This window comes from Rhea americana, unplaced genomic scaffold (assembly GCF_003343005.1).
Source record: "Rhea americana isolate MKP2758 unplaced genomic scaffold, rheAme1 scaffold_167, whole genome shotgun sequence".
Classification (NCBI taxonomy): domain Eukaryota; kingdom Metazoa; phylum Chordata; class Aves; order Rheiformes; family Rheidae; genus Rhea; species Rhea americana.
The window spans coordinates 613958-634231 of record NW_028185783.1 but is presented as its reverse complement, the minus strand read 5'-3'; the positions used below and the strand labels follow the sequence as shown (position 1 = coordinate 634231).

The following is a 20274-nucleotide window of genomic DNA, read 5'->3' as shown; positions in this document are numbered from 1 at the left end:
AAAAAAAAAAAAAAAAAAGAATATCACAGTTGCTATTTCCTTTGTAGTTGCTTTCCTGATTTTCCATAATTTGAATTACTACTGTGCAATTTTGTAACATTCTTTTTCTAGCTAAAAAGCAGCAGCTTGTTACACATGGAAAATGAGTAAATCCTAATTACCCCACTCTTACTATCCAAGGATCGACCTATTGCAAATTCAAACAGCAGCTCTTCTCTGAAACTGGAAAGGAAGTCTACTGCATTAAGAGGGCTATGATTTCTTAAAAGTTTCAGTGCTTCCCCTAACTTTCAAACAAGCTGAGTTTACTTCTATGTGCACAAAGAAACAGGCATGGACATTGATTCCATATTCATCTAATCCCACCGAAGAAACTAGTCAATGAAAGTRGAAAGGGAACATTTTCAAGTACCAGAATCCCAGAGGAAGAGGATTAAATTATTTCTGCCAGTGAAAACTTAGACAGTCATGAATGAGAGGTGAAAAGAGGATTCACAGTAATAAAAACTTTACATGCTAATTCTATTACAGGAAAGAGGTAGAAAAGAACATGAGGAGAGGGAAACCAATTTTCATGCTATATAACCTAAGAGAACATTATTCTCATTAAAAGAATAACATCAACTTGAAAGTCTCACTTTTTTTAAAAAAATAATTATTGCATTAATATACCCTAAGTGATAAGGAAATGCTGTAAGTTGCTAGATTAAGCAGAAATCAAAGAAAAAAAATCATTTCCTTTTTTTCCAATTTTATTTTACATTTGGTAGCATGTACCGTCTTTCCCAAGCGCAATCTGTTTTCTGTCTCACTTGTATAGATCTTTTTACACATTAAGAAAGATTTTTCTTTTTCAAATTAGGAAAGTAAGATTAGATGACCCCCCAAAAAAGAGACAGGACAATGGATAGGCATAATTTATCAAAATGAGACAAGATTTCAAGTTGGTGGAGTTTCTTTAATGTCTTACAGGTATAGATTCAATTTTTTTACCTGGTATTGCAGATGTTATGAGACAGATTTAAAGTGATAGGAGTTTCAGATGGAAAATCATTTTGTGAAATATTCTCTCCTAAAGAAAAGAATGACTGTGAAAATCAAAGATCCTAAAAAAAAGAAGTATGCACAGAATACATATACACACAAATAGATTCATAACTGATATAAATCAAGTTCTCTCTCAGACCAGGGTATCAACAGCTTCATTAATTCTAACATGCACCACTCATGTTAATGGATTGGCTTACTAACTACAATTACATAGTTTTCCTGTACAGCTCCTTCTCTATATAGTCTTTTGTTTATCATTAGTTGAAGGGGAAGGCAGAGCTTGTAAAATTACACCAGCTTTTAGAATCACTATTCTAACTAAAAGAACATGTAGGCTCAGATTTACAAAAATCTATTTCCACATGGTCTTAAGTGTATTTTATAAATATTATTAGAGTCTTAATGGAGATTTCTATTTGTTCAAATTGTAATGCCTCTAAAGGAAAAAAAAAGTAATTTCAAATTCATAATGAATTCGATAGTAAAAAGGAAATTCATCTGCACACAATTCATAACCCATTGGATTACAGGTTCAGACACATGACAGTATCTTCTGGAAAAATAAAATTGTAGGGCTCTATACCTTTTGTGTGTCTAAATATATATTCCCCCCACATACATTTCTGCACATATATGTATGTGTATACATATATACATATTTATAGACACACACACACACACACATTTTTAGATTATTCAAAACAGTTTCTTTCAGGTACTCAAAGATGCTTTTTCCTGTTTCACTCCAGCACTTCCTCTAAATTTACTTCTAGTGCTATATTAATTTGCATAGAATCTGACGGTGGTAGGGTTTTAGGCTTTTAACTATTTTCAGGATATTCAAGCTTTCAGAAAGAAACACTAATGAACCACAGTTGTCACTTTCATAACTAATCAAGTGGCTTAGCGATTCTGACTGCTTACACCTCAAATACAACTATCCCACCTGAGCGTTCCCCTGTATTTTTGAACTGCTTTCACACATTCTTCATTTGTGCACTTCCTTAAATAACAAAAAGGTTGTATTTTTATGAGAATCATGTGATGTGACATTAATTCAAAGGCAGAAATTGCTTTGACTAGTAAACTATTAGTTCCTCCACCTTTCCATAAAAACTGTAGGCAGCCACCTCAGTGCAGAGTCTCACAGCTTCCCTGTAGCCTCACAGCTCATTTTCCTTGCCACAAAATGCTTCAAGTACTTACAGTTCTTTTAATCTCTCCTCTTATCTCTGAGGTATCCCCCCACCACTCTTGCAAGGCAGGTTACACATTCCTTGCCACTAAAAATCCCATATCCTTTTACTATCCCAAAGGCAAGTCAAAACTCTGCCTGCTGCAGTGCAATGGTGATGTTTGCAGAACTTACTGGATGGAAGAAAATGCCTGGCAGTAATCATGGGCTTTTTATCGCCATCGGAACTGCTGGTACTACTCCAGCTCCCCCAGCTCCCACGACTGGCACGAACGCTTCCCGACGAACTTCCACAGTCTGAGCTTGAATCGGAGCAAAACTTCTCCAAACACTTCTTTTTGGATCGTTGATAAAAACTTTCTACAGAAGTTGGAAAAAGAAACCCAAAATAATTAAGGAAGTCTTTCAACCGCAATTTCAATGGAAAGTCATATGAAGCATGAATTTACATGTGTTTCCTAAATTTCCTGATAATAGGACAGAAAACAACATTTATTGATAGCCTCACCAAGATACCCATGCCAGCCCCTACCACAAGGGGCTCGTGCCCAATACAATGAATTCAAGTTAGGGTACAACGTGGTTACAGGTAACAKCATGCAGTAGGAAGCACATGCTGCTCTCTGAAATACACAGGTGTTATTTTGAACAGGAAGCACRTCCTGGCTGTAGGAACTTCTGAAAACAATGGCAAACATTATAAATATAAATCCACATATGATAAATTTCTCCTTATCAGCTCATCAGGAAGACAGATGACAATCCTGTAAATATTTGTACTTCCTTCAGTCCTCCTCTTCCCAAAAGCCAGGGAAAACAGCCAGCGAAAGCCCCGACAGAAAAGCAGGTTCCCAAGCCAGCAGGGCTTTCAAAAACGACCTGAAAAGTGGCCTCAGCAATTCAGCCACTTCAGCTGGCATCAGCTGTAGTTTGAACACACAAGCAAACATCAGTCCCTCGCCCAGGTATCCTCAAGCCAATACTGCTGCCCCGTGTCAGGCTTCAAGGGGGAGAGGAGAAAAAAATCACTCAAGAACGGAACTCAGTTCTACTGCCACAGAAACATTTTCCATTTCTTCCCCAGTTTAAGAAAATTGAGACCACCTACCTGTTTCTCCCTGCATAGACAAGCTCCCAGCTTTTGGGTCTGCTTTACAGTTCTCCCCGTTGCCCTGAGGACACCACGCTCTTAGTCCAATGTTCGCTCTCAGTTCCGGCCTTTCAAATTCACTGCACAGATGCTTCAACTCGCCCTGCTCAGGAACCCTAACACAACCCCAGCCAAAGGATCGTGTTAGCATTGTACATTTCAGCTGCATTTTTTTCTTTTCAAGTATTAAATACTTCAGCTCAAGAGCCAGTAAAGGTAGGATGTGGGGGCCAGGAACAGCAGTCTTATCCCCCACCTTAGAGAAAGCTTAAAGGGCTCTACTGAAGCTTTCCCAAAATTCAATGTTCTGCTATACAAACTACTACTACTCAGGGGGAGAATCAAAGAAACCACATATATGTTTAATTCCATTCTCTACTGTGCTTGTGCAAGGCACTCAATGTTATGGTGATAAACACAGTATAATATTGTACAAAGATCCAGATATACAAAAAAATGGACCCTATACCTATTTCACTGGCCTAATTATAACTAGAATAAAACTATCATCTGAAAAAAAACTTAAGTTTTTGCTAGCAAAACCAAAATACCTGGATCCAAGACAATATTTGGAGTGTACTATGGGAAAATGAGTGAAATCCAGTTGTCAAGTTGCTACAGGAGGAAGTTACATTTCAGCTCAAAAAGTAGCAGCTACTGAATCAAGACACCATATTTAAGTGCTTCATTCTCCATCTTTCACAGCTCTCACCTATAAAGGGCTGCACGTTGGACTGTCACGTATGCTGACTTCCCATACCACGAGGGCCTCTATCCTAGCACCAGATTACAATTGGTATTTCTTAATAATACAAACAGCAAATAATAAAAATGTGAAATAGTAAGTCCAAGTAGTTTACAGCTCACTTTAAACATGTATTTAAATGAACCTGGGAAGAAAGAGCATCTTCCCCAGGCTCTTTTTAACATTCTTATGAACCTAAATGCTGCTCTAACCTATCTTTATGCTTATCTGTAAAGCCCCAATGACATTTTTTGATCAGCCTCTCTGAAGAAAATAGCTGCTTAATCATTACGGGAAAAATACAACCCCCTTCCTCCTTTCTGTGTATTTCTCTTCCTCTTTCAAAATACTAGCATAAAACATTCCCTAAGCTAGTCAATAAAGCAGCCAATTCACGTGAAGGTGGAATTTTTCAACAATTTTTTTCTTCTTCTTCTTCTTTTTTTTTTTTTTTTTTTTAAAAGGAAGGTAATTCATGACTGGATTTTACCCATACAACACATAAGGGAAAGGAAGCTAACCATTCAAATTTTAAATTTTAAAGACAAACACCAGACTAACAGAGAGTGACTACTGCTATTCAGAATGGTGTGAATTTATATATGTGTAGGTTTACAATAGGTTTTTTTTTTTTCCTGGTGATACTTAGTACTGTACATTCTTAAGTCTCAGGCCTGGATTACAGASTGTTCATTTAGTAGATAAAGCGATCTGTCTAATGTACACTCAGAAAATCTGTGGAAACATTAAAGCATCTCTGGTATTCTCCATACCTCAGTGAGGCAATACATACCGTGTAGCAATATTAATATTCTTTTTCTTGTTTTTTCTAGATGTTCTATTTCTATTCCAATTTATATTTGATGCAATTCCTTCTTTTTTCTCCTGAGGTTTCTTCTTCCTATAAGCATCTTCTTGCTAAAGGTAAAAACACAAGCTGAGACAATACATTCTTCATAAAATGAAGTCAGCTCAGTAAATGAACTCCACTGGACTTTTCTAGCTAAATTTATCTGGACAAAATGACCCAATTGCACAGCTACTGCATGATTTAGTGCCTTTCTGCAGCATGCCCTCTTTTCAGGACCATCAACTTCAACAGTGTTTCCAAGACTTTGTCCTTCAAAATACCAACAGATGATGAGAGATTTTTGAATTGCTAGTGTTAGTATTCTCCCCCTACAGCATCTAGCCCTGACTTCCAGAAAAGTAAAAATAGAGGGAGAAAGAGGGAAGCAGTCAATAAAATTCCCAATGTGTGAAAAACAAAAAACATCTGCCAGATTTATGATCAGTTTGTGTGCAAGTTCAGCAGCAATAAATCCTCCCTTTCCTCAGCAGCTGGGGGTGCCCCCTCCCATTCATCTGAATTACAACTGAGGAAATAATGGGTAAGTTAACCAACAAGTAATAATTTTAAGAAACRCGAGCAACAAAAACTGAGAACCACCAAGCCACACATGAACAGTGGTCTGTAACAATTSTGAAAACAAGACTAGAAACTCTTTTCTGTTAAGTACTCCTGAAGCACACCAAGCAACTCGCCRTTACCCTTCTTCTTCATAGGATTAGTATATAGTAGACAGAATAAAAACTTAATCCAAATTCTTTGGTTTATTAGTTACTTGAGGAAGCCCTTCAAGGGTGTTACATTGCCTGCAATAAGGTACAACGTATTGTGTTTATCAAGTGCTCAGAAATCAGTGATGCAGGATGATCCTTTTCAGCAGTTTTACAGTCTGTTAAGAGGCTTCTGCTCCTTAGTTAAATCATCTTTCTTTCTTTAATGTCTCTTAATTTTGAAATGCAGTTTTCTGATGCAAAGCCTTATATTTGGAGATCAGGTCTGCATATGGAGGCAGGTATTCACCGCTAGGACACTTCCCTCCCCCCGGGATATGCCTCCCCATCACTACTGTGGCTGAGAAATGACATTAGACTCCAGTATGTTTGTGCCCACTCTGATGACGAGCAAGAACATATCTGGTTGTGATACAGCCAATATCACAATATAAGGGCTGTTTTAAATTTTATCAAAACTGTTCATTTTATAACGCAAGAGATGTGCATTAGTATGCAATGGATGTGGGATAGCACATCCACTTCTTTCTTCATTCATCTGATTTACAGTGAAGTATCTGAAGCATCTTTGTGACTGCATGTAATTGTCTACATCTATGTATATATACAGAAATAAATAGATGATTTTAAAATTTGAAAAGCAGAAATATTACTTAATACAAACCTCAGATGAGGTAATCTCCTCTTTTGTGCAGCATGAAGTCTCTTCCTTGGGTCCTTTATTAATCTTTTTCTCAGTGGAAGGCTTTAGGTTGATCTGCTTTTTCAAGGTCTCACAGCTTTCTGTTTCATTCCTGAGAGGCACTTGCTGGCTATTCCCTACAATTAAATAATAAAACCTGTTAGCTTAGAAAGAGAATGGGCTCCTAATCATGTCCCCAAAATCATCTACTTTCACCTTGGCCTACCCCCCTCCCCCCCCCCTTTTTTTTTTGGGGGGGGGGGGGGGGGGGGGGGGGTCAGGTCCCAGACATGGGGTCTGTAGGGTGGAATTTGAAGCAAGAGAAAATTGGGCTTAAAAGCAAACAAAAAACCTACTAAGTAGGAGGAGATTTTTCAAAAAATGCATAAATCAAAACAAGACCAATCTTTACTTGGAGCTTTAAGTCCCTGAAATGTCCTCTGCCTTCACTGCAAAGACAAAGGGAAATAGTCCTTTCTTTTGCATGGGCTCACCATTAAAAACTGCTTTTCTCGAGAGGCTTGTGAGGAAGAAGAGTTAGCGTAACAAAAGCAAAGTCCCCAGTCAAGCCTCTCTCCTCTGTTAATTAACTGCAGCTCTGATCAATTCTGGGTATCTCAGATATCCGCAAACTATCTGCAGTGAGTGACTCTTGGTTGCTCCGCATGAAAAATGCATACAGGACGCAAGAACTATCACATTGAACTGGTGGTTTTCTCAAAGGGGAAATGCCCCTCCAAACATTTTTATTTTTTCCTACCTACCAACCAACTAGCCACATCTTAGCTCTGAGCAAGCCACAATTTTGCTCTGAAACAGGCAGTCCTTACAACTGCGAAAGGAAGCAATGTGAGTGAAACACTGCGTAAGATGAASGCTGCTAAAGCTCTAAAAACAAGGGAAAAAAAAGTCATTGTTCTCCAGTACATAAACATTTGAGTACCTTTTTTGACCACAAAAATAGGTCTATATCTAAAATTAAGTTACCCTTCATGAGCACTGCATAATATTTTTTTTTTTTTAAGACTGTCTCTTCTTTTATAGCAGTTGTGCCTGCTATATCTAACAATGACACAAAAGTAAATGACTGGTGCAGGGTAGCAACCGACCCACTACAACAAGGCTGATGTCCCTCCACCATGACTCAGTCACTGAAACTCTGCAGCAGACAGGCTAGTGTCACCACAGCTTCAGCAAGTGTCAGGCTTCAGCACTGAACTACTTTGCTGAGCTCTTAACCAAAACCATAAGTCTGGAGGGAACGTTCTCCTCACTCACTTTCAATTTCCCTTGAGCACTTGTGCTTTTCTTAAAATTTTGAATTGCAAAACTAAGTGGTAGGATTTCTCAGGCAGTTGAGTTCTTCAATTAAAAAAGTAAGATAAAAACACAGACATCCTRCTGTTGAGAGAAATGGCAACCTATGAATTCTTGTAAGATATAAGGATTTCAAAATATTCTGATGTCAGCTTTTGCTCATTTAAGTGTTATTACAGGAGTTCTAAAATATGCTGTATTGAGGATGTTGCTCAGTAACTAAAAAAAAAAGAAAAAAATCAGGCAACAGATTTTCAGTGGGCCTGAGAATAGCAAACAGCGATGTTTCTGAATAGCTGACAAAGGCAATTTGTATTTTYAAGCAGATCTATGACAACAACAGTATTAATCTTTAAAATGCTGCAGGATAAACATGGAATCTGCAAACAAAGGTAAAGTCTTAATATTCATCACTGCGCTCTATAGCTCTGCACCACACAYTAGCTGCGCTCCAGCACTAGCTGTGATTTATTAAACTACTTATAATGCACGCTGTTTCCTTGGGAATCTACATAAACATATCATAGTGAAAAACATAAGTGATAGCACATCTCCCTGTTGCACAAAAAAAAATTCTGACCACAGTGAACTCAGATTTTATTCAGCAATTTCCACTGCCAGAAACTGAAAAGAAGAAAAAAAAAAGTTACCATTATTTTTCCTGGAAATTTCTTGCAGTTCTGGCTGTTGCTGAGGTGAATTTCTTGACAAGTGACTTTCAGGTAGTTTCTTAGACATCTTCACAGGACAGAACTCCTGCTCTTTGAGCTCAGCTATATTTTCTGAAGTTTTAAGATTAGTTTCCTTAGGAAACATACATGTTTGAAGATCTTCCTTCAGATCACACTCTGAAGAAGCATTTTTAATGAGAACTGTATTTTTCAGTGCACTTTCTTCTTTACCCAGAAAGTTTTCTGGTAGAGTTAAATTCTTGTTAACATTTATGCCATCTGCATATTTTAGAGTTACCCAGTTCTCACTGACAACATCAGTGCAAATGTCCTCTTTTGGTGCCGAGATTTGGTTCTCTGTAATCTGATTTTGTTTTTCATCAGTAGYTGCAATGGCATTGCCAGCTGCTGTGTTTGGTTTTGGCTTACTATAGTAAACTGAACATTTGTGTTTTTTCTGAGAGTGGCTGTAGGTCGCAGGACTCCTCTTCGCTGCATTCTGACTTCGGCTGGAAGAAGTGCCTACAGACAGGAAGCCCTTTCCTTTACCTTTATCAGAGGAGCTATAGGAATCCATGAAAGTCTTGCAGCTTCCCCTGGGGAGAAGATAAGTTATTTGAGATTTGGTGTCATCTGTGAAGCTATTATCTTTTTTTTTTTTTTTGTTATTTAGTAAAAGAAAAGGAGGTATTTCACAAGCCAAAATACTGCATTAAGACTTTTTTGAATTGCTCATCACACAAGTAAGCACATTCTGATTTCACTAGGGGTTGAGCAAGAATAAGTGTGTGATCAAACTTCAAACACTCACATGCTTGAGTGAGTAAGTGCCTAATTGACCACCCAAGAGGGGCAGATTTGAGGGCCATTAACATATTTCCTATTCTTAGCTTTCCATGGCTGCTGCACACAGTGTATCCATCACTTCCACTACACATCTTTTACCCCTAAGTTCTACTAAGAATATAAAAAATTAATAAAGTTGTTCTGCCTCTCTTCTGTAGAGATGAAAATATCAAGCATTACCTAAAATATGTCAACTACACTGAAAGCTCCCTGAAAAAGGTTACCTGGAACAGCATCTCCTCTAAACAAGCCCATAACAATATCAAAGTACAAACAGATAGGAAATATTATTCTATGTTAAACAGAGTGCAATTCAGAAGATTACTTGTAGGAATCAGAGCTGATTATGTCAACCGAGTTGTTGTTCTGCTGTGGTGAAGAACTGGGATTTGGCCTCTGTCTTGATTTCATGAATTCTGCTAGGATGTACTGGGCTTGCTGGACAGCTATCAGAATCACACCCAGCAGGGACAAGCTGTCAAAGGAAACAAAAGATACTGGTGTCTGCACTTTTCAGCAGTACTCAATGAAAGCATTAAAGCTTCTAACAAGATACACTTTTCAAACACTTTGTTAGTAAATTCTACACCTGAAGACAGCTAAGAAAATATTGGCGAAAATAAAGTAAAAAATATAGTTTTAAGTGTGTGATATTTTTCTTCTTTTTTTTCCCTTATAGTCCTTGTTAGTTATTTTGGGGGGAAAAATAACTCAGCCATGAGCCTTACAAAAAAAACCCCAAACAAAAAAAAMCAGGCAAATACCAAAAAAACCCTTAGAGGACTAGAAGATCAGTTAGAAAGAAGTTTCAYTACAACACTTGACAATAWATCATAACATGATACTCATCAATCTACTGGATACCTTCCATTCACTCATGATACTTATGTCATTATTTTGATATTTATTAAATACTGTCTCTTTCTCTTCCCAGAGAAAATGCTGGCACAAAAATGGCATACAAACACAGTAATTCTGAGGTAAAACTGAAGCTGTGAAATAGCCTCCCTTGCTCTCTGGTACATTAGTTGCACAAATTATTAATCAGTCATAATGACGATCTCCATAATTCATCAAGCCACTTTCTCAAGCATGTAAAGTCTACCAGCAAGAAAACAGAATGAAAAATTCCTCAATTTTTTCCACATCCCTACAGCATCCTTCTGTTACATCTAGAACCACATAACATGGTCATTCTTATTTTTATATTTGTGCTCTGTTTTCAATGCCAACACGACAGTGCAAGCAGATTATCAGCACGCATCAGGAYCACAGGTAGGCACACACTGGTATCTGCAGCACCATGACATCTGCATTYGCTGCTTTTCAGTTCTGGTGGCAGAACTCAGGAATTCAGAGTTAGTGTCATGAAGCTACCAGAAACCTTTTGTGACAAACACAGCATTTAAGTCACTCTACACAATAAAAAAGGTTACTAAAAGAAGGAAAAAAAATGCACGGGAGTAGAACCCTTAATTGCCACAGAAAAGTGCAGGCCTCTTAAAACCATGTCTAAGAAAYGAGTGAGCTAACCCCCATAAGCAAAGCCATCTTTCTGGAGCGGGCTGTTTAGCAGTTTTCATAGCAAATATCAGTAATAGACAAAAACATTTTCTAACAGGTGAAAGGAAGAAAATTGAAGAAGCAGCATGTGCTTACTCAGTTGTCCAAAACTTCATCGTTACAATTCATGTTAATTTTCCAGAAATACTCTAACATAAGCTATCAATCCACTCAGTCCAACACATGATGTTCAGGTGCATCTCTGTTGCTGGCGAATGAGTCTTCTAGCAAACGCGCCAGCCCTTTAGGGGTATCCTAACCCTCTCTTTGTAGCCTTAACACAGGAGTATGTCAGGAGTAGGATGAAACGCTTGTCAGTGCTATCACCAGGTACTAGATCTCAAGTAAGCCATCAAAGCCAGCTGGCAGGACTCCTAGGAGTCGGTATCTAGGAGACTTGGAAGCAGCAGAGATTTGTCCCTGGGCTAACACAAGCTGGAAGTGCCTACTGATCTTTCACYAGCGGGTTTCCTTCCCCTTTCAATCTGGTGCCCAGGCTCTGAATGCATTACCTTACAAAGAAGACAGTGAGCCTCCAGAACGACTCCTCCCAGCTGGGCCCTGGCACCACATCTGCGCACAGTGGTAACAAATGGTGAGGAAGAGTCACGTTCAGTGTGAAGTGGAACTCCAGATCAGCAGCAGTCACCAGCGTAAGCTCCCGGATTACCCAAGACGACGTAAAATCAGGAGTAAATCTGCGAGGAGAAAAATGAAAAAAAAAAAAAAAGCAGAAAGCATCAGTGTTATTTTTCCACTGCTGGGTTTAATTTCATTTTCTAAAGTCACATTGACTATTAAAAATACACAACTTCTGATTTAATAATATGAAAAAAAAAACAATGAAATGAGTGACCACTGCTCGCTTAGACTACGCAGACTCATCTGTATCATCTGCTTAGTGGAAGTATGACTCTGAGGTCATCCTCAAGTAGTAAAATACTTCAGTTTATACACACAAAAATACACATTCATACATACACACACACACGCACGCACTATGCTTTAGTKTGAGTTGTTTTCCATTTTCAAGGGAGAGCACATAATCAACACACACTAACTGAAGTGCTCTATACCAGAAATGGTTATCAAGCGAACAGGCAGCACTACTTTGGAAAGGGCATGTACCTGGGGTCCTAGGACATTGCCCAAAGGTAAGGGAAAAAAGATTTCTAACAGATGACTGCTTTGCTAGAAAGGCCAAGCTCTTCTTCCATTTATTTCCCTGACCCGTATCACTATCCTATTCAACAGGATTTTAAAAAGAATCATTTTCAAAACTCTGTGCAACATCAAAAAAACTTGATTAGATTGCAGTCAGTCTACTTGTAACAAAGTAGAGAAAAACAATGAAAAACGTCAGTGGCAGAGTATTCCTTACTCATTCATCATGACAAGTCTTTTGTTTTAATTTATTACTTCATAACGCACAGACAAAAGCACATATGCTGCCTTTAAAAGATAATGGAGTGCCATAACGAAACCTTGTTGTATCATCAATTTATCAGCATTATACTTACTGAAGAGTGGAAATGCCTACAGAATTTACATTCAAAGCTCTCCAAGTTGTGTGTGCGTGCGTGCGTGCATGCACGCTACTGGAGTGCCTGTTACTGAAACTCTTTTACTATTTCAAATTTCAACTTAAATTAATTCATCAGCAAATTTGTCAGTACTTACACAATACTGATCTCCCGTGAGGAGTTCTGAGCCAGAAAAAATTCCTGACAGTCTAACACTTCAAACCCATATCCCTGACAACTATAACCATTGATTTTCATAGATGAAATTGTTATAGGAAGAGGCCCAATATTCTCTACTTTGAAGTTCTTTGTAATGGATAAAATTTGCTTGCTGTCTTTCAGTTCTGAAATAAAAAAAAAAGAGAATATTCAATTACTTTTCAGTGCTTAAAGAGATTCTTACATTTATAAGCAATTTTTACTTTCAATCTAATAARAAAAATTTGAAAGTGACCAACATTTTAATACCAACTTTTCTGCAGTAGTGTATTTCCAGAATTTGTTACTATCCTCAGCTAGCACTTTGAGAAAATAGAACCTACATCTCTCATTACCAAGGTCTTCAGATTTCTACTTCAACTTTCTGTTTAATTGACATTACTGTATCGTAACAGTAATGCTATGGAATAACCTAGCCAGCTACAGAATCAGAACCCTGCTTCTTACTCACGTCGTCTGCAGTCCATTAGTGTAGCTTCCGGCACCTTGAATCTAAGTGATCCTCCTGCACCTGGCAGTCTTCCTCCTACTCTAAGCAGTTCTTTGGCTCCAAAGCCTTCTACACCRACCGCATCCAGAACAGTCAAGTTGTTTCTGTCATAACATGAAAAATCAAGCAATCAGCCTTTGAATCACAAAAGTAGGTTACAAAAGCACGGCTCTGCTATCTAGGTGCCCATCCAACAAAGCAGTGTTTTACCAACAGAATAACTGGCCACATCTGCATAAATACGATCTCCTAAATACAGACAGGATCGTTAGGTCCCACTCAGCAAATTTCCACACAGTAAAGGAACAAGTTTTATGACTACTGCCACGGGATAACAGTAATCCCACCTGGTAAAAATGCTTGTTTCCTCCATAAACTCGCTCTCCCTCCAAAAATACCCAACGTATGGCTGTAAATTAGATTCACTGGATATGTAAATCCTATCATTGAGTTGAAAACAGTGAAGCCACGCAACATGACAATGCTTTTGCTTTGTTCATAAAGGAATACACTAATGGGAAATATAAGACACTGTTCTGTGGTATCACCCATGGAAAACTGCATATGGCAGTATCTCCATGATTCAGTCAGGAGCAGAACTACCAAAGCTACCTTTGAGTAAACTAGTTTTGGTAGTATAGTCATGTAGGCGTGAAACATCATTTTGTTAACATAACTACAATCCTTTCAGTATTTAAGCTAGTTAAAATCAGAATTGTCACAGCTACACATACAATACATTCATATATATTTTATAACTTACATCAAGGRAAAAAAAAGGCTCAATTGAAGTTACATTTTTAAATGACCAAGATATAAGGCACAGAGAGCCTTTAAGACAAAAAAGCTATCAGGGTCAATTTTTATTAAAGCAAAGGCATATTGATGTTCAAACTTTGACCATTTTTCTTTGCTCTAAGATTTGGCAAATTAATTTTCATGCAAAGTTGTTTGCTTATCACTTACAACTGAAACCTGGCTTACCTGATTAAAATAAGGGAAGCTACTCTTTTGTAGTCAGCTGGTGTAAAAACTACACCAACTCTTCTGGTTTCCAACGGTTGCAAATGTAACTGAAGCAGCTCAGAATCGCACTGCTTGTTGATGAGATCCTCCTGATGTGCTTTCTGTTAAACAAAAAAATGCAGTTATTTATTCAAGKAACACATATGTTTCTAAAAATTTCAGTGAAGGAAGTACTGAATCTTTCCTTAGCACCATATAAGATATTTTTTGGCAAGGTGCAACTACTGCCAACTAACTTGTTATACAGAACTCTTTCAATGTGACAGCATAAAGCATCAGATAAGGTTGTTTATTTGACCAAAAGTTCATATTACTGCACTTATTATAAGGAATGTATTACTTCATTTTTTAAAACAGATTTTATTTGCTCAGATGGAAAAGAAATTATACACCGTCTTTCATATTCAAGGAATGCTGAAATACTTCACAGCACAAGGATAACTGACAGTATACTGATTGCACAGGGAAATGTGGCAACCATTATACCCCCAGCGTAAGACTTGCAACTTGATTTAATTGAGAGAAGGACTGTTGGCAAATATGCTGATCATTTGAGTCACTGGAAACAAGCCAAAGTGAACTCCCTAGCATGTTAATTGAAGAGCAGCACTACCAAAAGTTCAGTAAGTCTAGAAATAATGTAATAATTTTGCTGTGTTTCAGCATTGTTTACTCTTTTCCCTATTAAAAAAGTAAAAATAATCCTAAAATCTTTCTGTCCCCAAATTGGGTSTCTCTCAGAAAAGTATTCAGACACCTATAAAACAGTCAAAACAACCAACATTACAAAATGGGCTTTCAGTTGGTTGTTTTTAAATTCATAGATGTATTAATGGCTTTTCTTATCTTTTCTAGTCCAAGGCATTCTTAGTCTATTTTATGAAAAAAGGTGGAGGGTAGAGAAAGTTTTAGAACTTGCATTTAACAGTCAATATCCACTCAAAGCAAAACATGTATGAGATCTGCAATGTTCACTTTGCTACTGCCTACAAGCATATGCATGCATTCAGATGCAAGTCTAACAATTCGTGGTTATGTATACAATGTGATAATGCAAACAATGACGCATTTGAAAATGTGAATATTAACAATTGGTGATTTGGTTAACAATAAGTCAGGAGCTGCCCTGTGTACGTACATACTGAACAACTATCTAATCATACACGTTACTCCTAGCCCTTACAACCTCTAGGTGAAATGCAAACATACCTGCTGGTGTTAAGATGTACCACTGTTTTCCATTTGGCAAGGGTATGGTGCATGGGACACTGGAAACTCTGTCCTATCTACGTACTAGTAGAACTACCTTCTTTTTCAGAGTGTGCCTACAAACTAGGATTTAACAACTGCTCTCTMTCCTCCTTTACAACAACTCTAAACTTGTGCCATAAAGCAAAGGCCAGCTTCAACTAGAATAACTTTTTTTTTTAATAAGGTAACATTCATTAAGGTCTTAAAGTATGTTTGCAGAAATGTGTATCTACATGGCAAAGTGAAGGTGTGGCTGTAGCACGTGCACACAGCAAGGAAAAAACATTAAAGCCAGCTTCACTTCAGCACAAGCTGGAAATCTAAGAATAAACTCTCCTGGTACCCTGGACAGTACTCTGGCTGTTCAACTAGACTATGCCAATACCCCTGAAACTGTCTCTTTTCTGTTCCCCATGGTAGAACATCCCAGGTCAAAATCACCACTTGGCATCAGTGTGAAGCAGTCAAGTGTCATCACACTCCTGCTATAAATGAAGCAGTGGGAAGCACAGAGAACTATGATATTCCAAGCTCAATACGGAAGCTGCATTGGGTTTGAAGGAAAGTATAAAAATCCAGAGCTCTCCTTCCTCAAATTATGACTCAGAATTTCCTTCTACTATTACCCAGCTAGCTTGTGAGTTCACTGACACTTCATAGGCAAACTGGGACAAAATACAAGTCCGAGCACAGAACGTTAACCGTGGCCTTTTCAACAGGCACACACGCACACACACACATGCTCACTCTCCATAGTTGTTTTCAATTTAGGAAACAACCAACTCAAATTCTGGAAAGAAATCAGTTGCAAAAATATATGCCTAACAGAATCAAGGAAGCACAATTAAGTTGTTTCAAACTGCCTTTGGTAACAACTGCAATATAACACAACTAGGAAAACGTTTATAGTGTGTCAGATCACTTTCCCAATCAAAATCAGATATCTTACCCTGTGAAARCAGCCATCCATGAGCCTGAATTCAGTGGTTGTGAAATTAATAGCTTTCACATTTATGCCAAACCTAAATAAACCAAAACAAAAAAAAAAATTAAGTACTTCAGAACTAGTCTGTCAGAACTACATTAATTTATTTTTACATGCAGGCATTTATTCTTAAGTGAAGAATACTTTTACAATTGCATTTTGGCAGATGTGAAATWCTATCGAAACTTGAGTTGGCATTTTAATGAATACACTACAATTTTAGGTGGATTCCATACATTTGGAAAACAGACACGAGTGTGGCATTTTAAATCTTTCTGCATGAAACATTACAAATGATAACAGTGAAGATGAAGATTATATTTTCTAGAAATTATATTTCATATAAATATAAATGCTCAAAAGCGTTTCCTGCCCACATAAATGCTGGAAAATAATCATTATCAGCTCTCAATAATTTAYTCAAATATCCCTCTTTCTGTTCATGATTTATTTGGGACAAATTCATGTATTTTTCTCCATGTACTCTGCAAACTAAAATCACTTATAGCAACTATTTGTCTGAGAGCAAATTATAGACATTTGACACTTAAGACACTAAGAACATGGAAACAGGAAAATTTCTAGGCAGAGTCTACATCATGGAAGACTAACAGGCCCGCAGCTACTGAATCAGAAATTCACTTGCCACATCTTCCTACTACGTTAGCTTAAAAGACCCATTCACTGAACACGACTTATGGTAAACTTAAAAGATCCGCAGAAACAAAAGTGTGTAAAAACAGGCAAAATATAATTTCAAACAAACAGAAAAAGTATGTGTGGAAATTATATTCAGTATGCAAAGAGATGTAGTTATTAATGCAGTGCGCATATATATATATATATATATATGTATGTATATATATGTATATAAAGAAATGATGTTAAAGAAGGGATTTGGGCCCCAAGTAAGCAAGGTACACTTAGGCATGTGAGTAGTCCCACTAAATGCCAGCAAGCAAATAAAAGAAATCATAGTTCTATCACCTACACAAGCAGGGCGGTTTTTCAAATTTAAATGTGACAGGGCATATTTGAGTCAAATTCAGCCTGTGTAACCACCTCCCTTTGGACTGTCTATCTAATATCTAACTATATCTAGATTTCTCATCTGAAAAAAAGCAGAAATTAGATCACCTATTGTAAAACAAAAGGTTCAAAACAATGCAGAGTCATTTATTTCACTAGCTTTGAACATTTAGGCCAAGGTTCTCAGCTCTGGCTTTATTACAAAAAAAAGTTGTCTGTGGGAAGGGTCATTTGCCTTCCTCCTCACTGATGTCAGTCTGCTCCGTGTCCTTCCCAGCCTGCTTTGCTGAGAGCTGCACATTTCCACATATGCAAGTTTCTCCYCTCACCTGGGCAGCTTGCACAAAGGAGGCTAAGCCTCAGATCTTCGAAGACAAATATTTATAGTTTGTGGCTGGCAAGACAAATTCACTGAAAATATGCTTATTCATTTGGATTTTATCACAGAGCAGAGAGCTGCCTTGAACGCAATTACGCCATGCAAAATGGGACAGAACATCGTCCCCARCTAAGGTATGCTTTAAAAAAACTCAAACGAACCACAATCAACAACCACAAGGCATAGCAAATACATCTTAATAAAGGGAAAATAGTACTCTGAGATAGTTATGCTAATTACCATTTGCTGAGCAGATTCAGTGAAGCTTGAGGATCAGGGTAGTAAGAGATAGGCAGAAGCTGTAACATAACTGGGAAGGATGAAGGGTTTCTTAGTACGAAATATTTTACCTATATAGTTTGAAGGGGAAAAGAAAATGTTAAAAACTATGTATTTGATATTTGGAAGGTAAAATAATTCAGCATTGGTAACATGAGCTGCATTTTCAAGGGACTTCAGCCTATCTTCTGTCTTAATACATTACAATCCCACATATGCACAAAACTGCATGAAACACCAGGAGATCTCACCACAATGTCTTAATTTGCAGAAACAGCTAAGAGTGTATGAAGAACTGAATGTGCAAAAATACAGACTTTCTTCCCCTCAAAACAACTCTTCCACTTGGATTTTGAATTGCACACGCAGACACGAACAAAGCTATTCCACAGAATAAGGTGAAATTAGTAAAGTGTCACTCTTTCTTGTAGAAGTGAGCACAAGTAGGCTACACATATCACTATAACAACTGACAATCAAATGGCACAAATGGAATATTAAGGTAATTCACACTATAAGTGTATGAAAAATATCTCCGTATGACTGGTTCTCTTCCAGACTAGGTTAGTAATGGCCAAAAATCTGACAAAGAAAAGCCTGTCAATGTGTTTGCGAGACACACTGCTCTGCCGATCTCTCAGTGTCGTATCTTACAGAAACATTTTTTATACTTTATAATAAATGGCTGTGGTGTGAAGCAAGCCATCCTGTAACCATATGCATCATTAATGATCAGCACATGCTATTCCTAGTCCATTGTTCAATTATTCTACCACAAGCATACAATTTATACCAGGRCATGATGAAAGCTTTAACAGCCCTGAACAACGGCTAGTTAAGATCTACACTAAATTGCTTTACTCTTCTCTTTAAATGAAAACACTAAAATTAGGTAGCTAGAGAACTTATCAAAGACCTAAAGGAATAAACAAAACTGGTGTCTTAAACCAGACAAAGATTTTCRAACACCAATGTACTAGCAATATGAAGACTTTAAGCATCAAATTTAACAGCAGACTTTGTTATTTAAACAAGTTAAACACATATCAACTCAGAAGAACGTTAAGAATCTTACCATACTACTTTTAACTGCTGTGGCACTGAAGTTCAGCATAAGGCCAGGCTCTGTAGTCAACCGTGGCAAGAAAAAGGCAAATGACTCTTCTTCAAGCTTCCTCTGGTGAATGAAGAGAGCTGATCCTAGAATATTTCTCCTGCTTTATTGGCAAAAACAAAGTTTTGTTAAAAAAAAAAAAAAAACAAAAACGATGATTTGCTGGGGCCTGTTATTTATGTCAATTAATCTTTCCTTGGAAATGCTCCTCACAAAATAAAGCCCATAAAGCTGCAACACAGCAATTCTGGTTTTTACAGCCCTACCTCCTCAATCTGCAAAGGGCTGATGTCACCGATTCAGGCTCTCTACAAGAGCACAGAGAGTGCTTCCTTCCCCCTGTCCCCACTATGTCAGATCCATTAGGCCAGGGACTGAAAAGCTTTAAAACTATTCAAAGCCCCTGACGCTGAAAAGACTACTACACAGTCTATTGACACAGGATTTGTGCAACTACCATAGTTGATCTGATAAAACACGCTTTGACTGTTTGCGTAGTTGTAGTGGGGTTCCTGAAGTCAAAATGTTTGTATTTAAAAGTTCAGCTTCTGAAATGTTTAATTATTCCTGACAGTGCCTCGAAATGGAAATTGGGGTTTCTGCAATGCTCTGAAAATCCAGATGCTTCAAGATGCCTAGACTTGAGTGCARGAAGGTAAAAAATGTTTGTTCTAATTACAAATACTTCAGAATAGAAATATTTGTTTCTCACGGTACTGTACTGGCTTGTACAAACCTGCAGGCTTCTCCACGTCTTATTTTTTGCCATCTTTCAAAAAGTTCACTTGCAAGCTCAGAATCCACATCCCACATAGAATGGTCCAGCGAGAGACTCTTCTGCCAAAGTAGATTTGCTAAAATGACAGCAGAATTTTCATATTTAACAGAGGTAACATTTGCTCCTTCCACCAATCTACTTCTGAATATGGGAAAGGGGAGACAGAAAGAGAGAGACAGAGCATACATGCGTGCAAGAGAGCATGCAACCACCTTCCCCTTCCAAAACAACGTGTATGAGGGTACATATATTAAGCAAATCAAATATAGGCAATAAAAAAAAAACATCTACAGAACCACAGTAATTCTACATCTAAACAAGAGTATGGGAATCGTGGACATTTTTTATGCTCTAATAAACTCTTTTTACTCTATTTCTAATGGACAGCATTGAAAGGCCAT

General features: G+C 37.6%; 1 protein-coding gene across 1 annotated transcript in view; it reads right to left on the bottom strand.

Annotated features, from left to right (window-relative positions):
- TMEM131L (transmembrane 131 like) overlaps positions 1 to 20274 on the bottom strand; it is a 77379-nt gene that overhangs the window by 6127 nt on the left and 50978 nt on the right. The window contains exons 16-30 of the mRNA XM_085300673.1: positions 19832 to 19949; positions 19057 to 19195; positions 17943 to 18052; positions 16259 to 16331; positions 14017 to 14159; positions 12994 to 13136; positions 12481 to 12667; positions 11313 to 11498; positions 9563 to 9712; positions 8371 to 8987; positions 6386 to 6540; positions 4934 to 5058; positions 3354 to 3511; positions 2420 to 2605; positions 994 to 1072 (exon numbers count right to left, since the gene is read on the bottom strand). Of these exons, the coding sequence (XP_085156799.1) occupies positions 994 to 1072; positions 2420 to 2605; positions 3354 to 3511; positions 4934 to 5058; positions 6386 to 6540; positions 8371 to 8987; positions 9563 to 9712; positions 11313 to 11498; positions 12481 to 12667; positions 12994 to 13136; positions 14017 to 14159; positions 16259 to 16331; positions 17943 to 18052; positions 19057 to 19195; positions 19832 to 19949 (2569 nt within the window). The remainder of the gene's footprint in view (positions 1 to 993; positions 1073 to 2419; positions 2606 to 3353; positions 3512 to 4933; positions 5059 to 6385; positions 6541 to 8370; positions 8988 to 9562; positions 9713 to 11312; positions 11499 to 12480; positions 12668 to 12993; positions 13137 to 14016; positions 14160 to 16258; positions 16332 to 17942; positions 18053 to 19056; positions 19196 to 19831; positions 19950 to 20274) is intronic.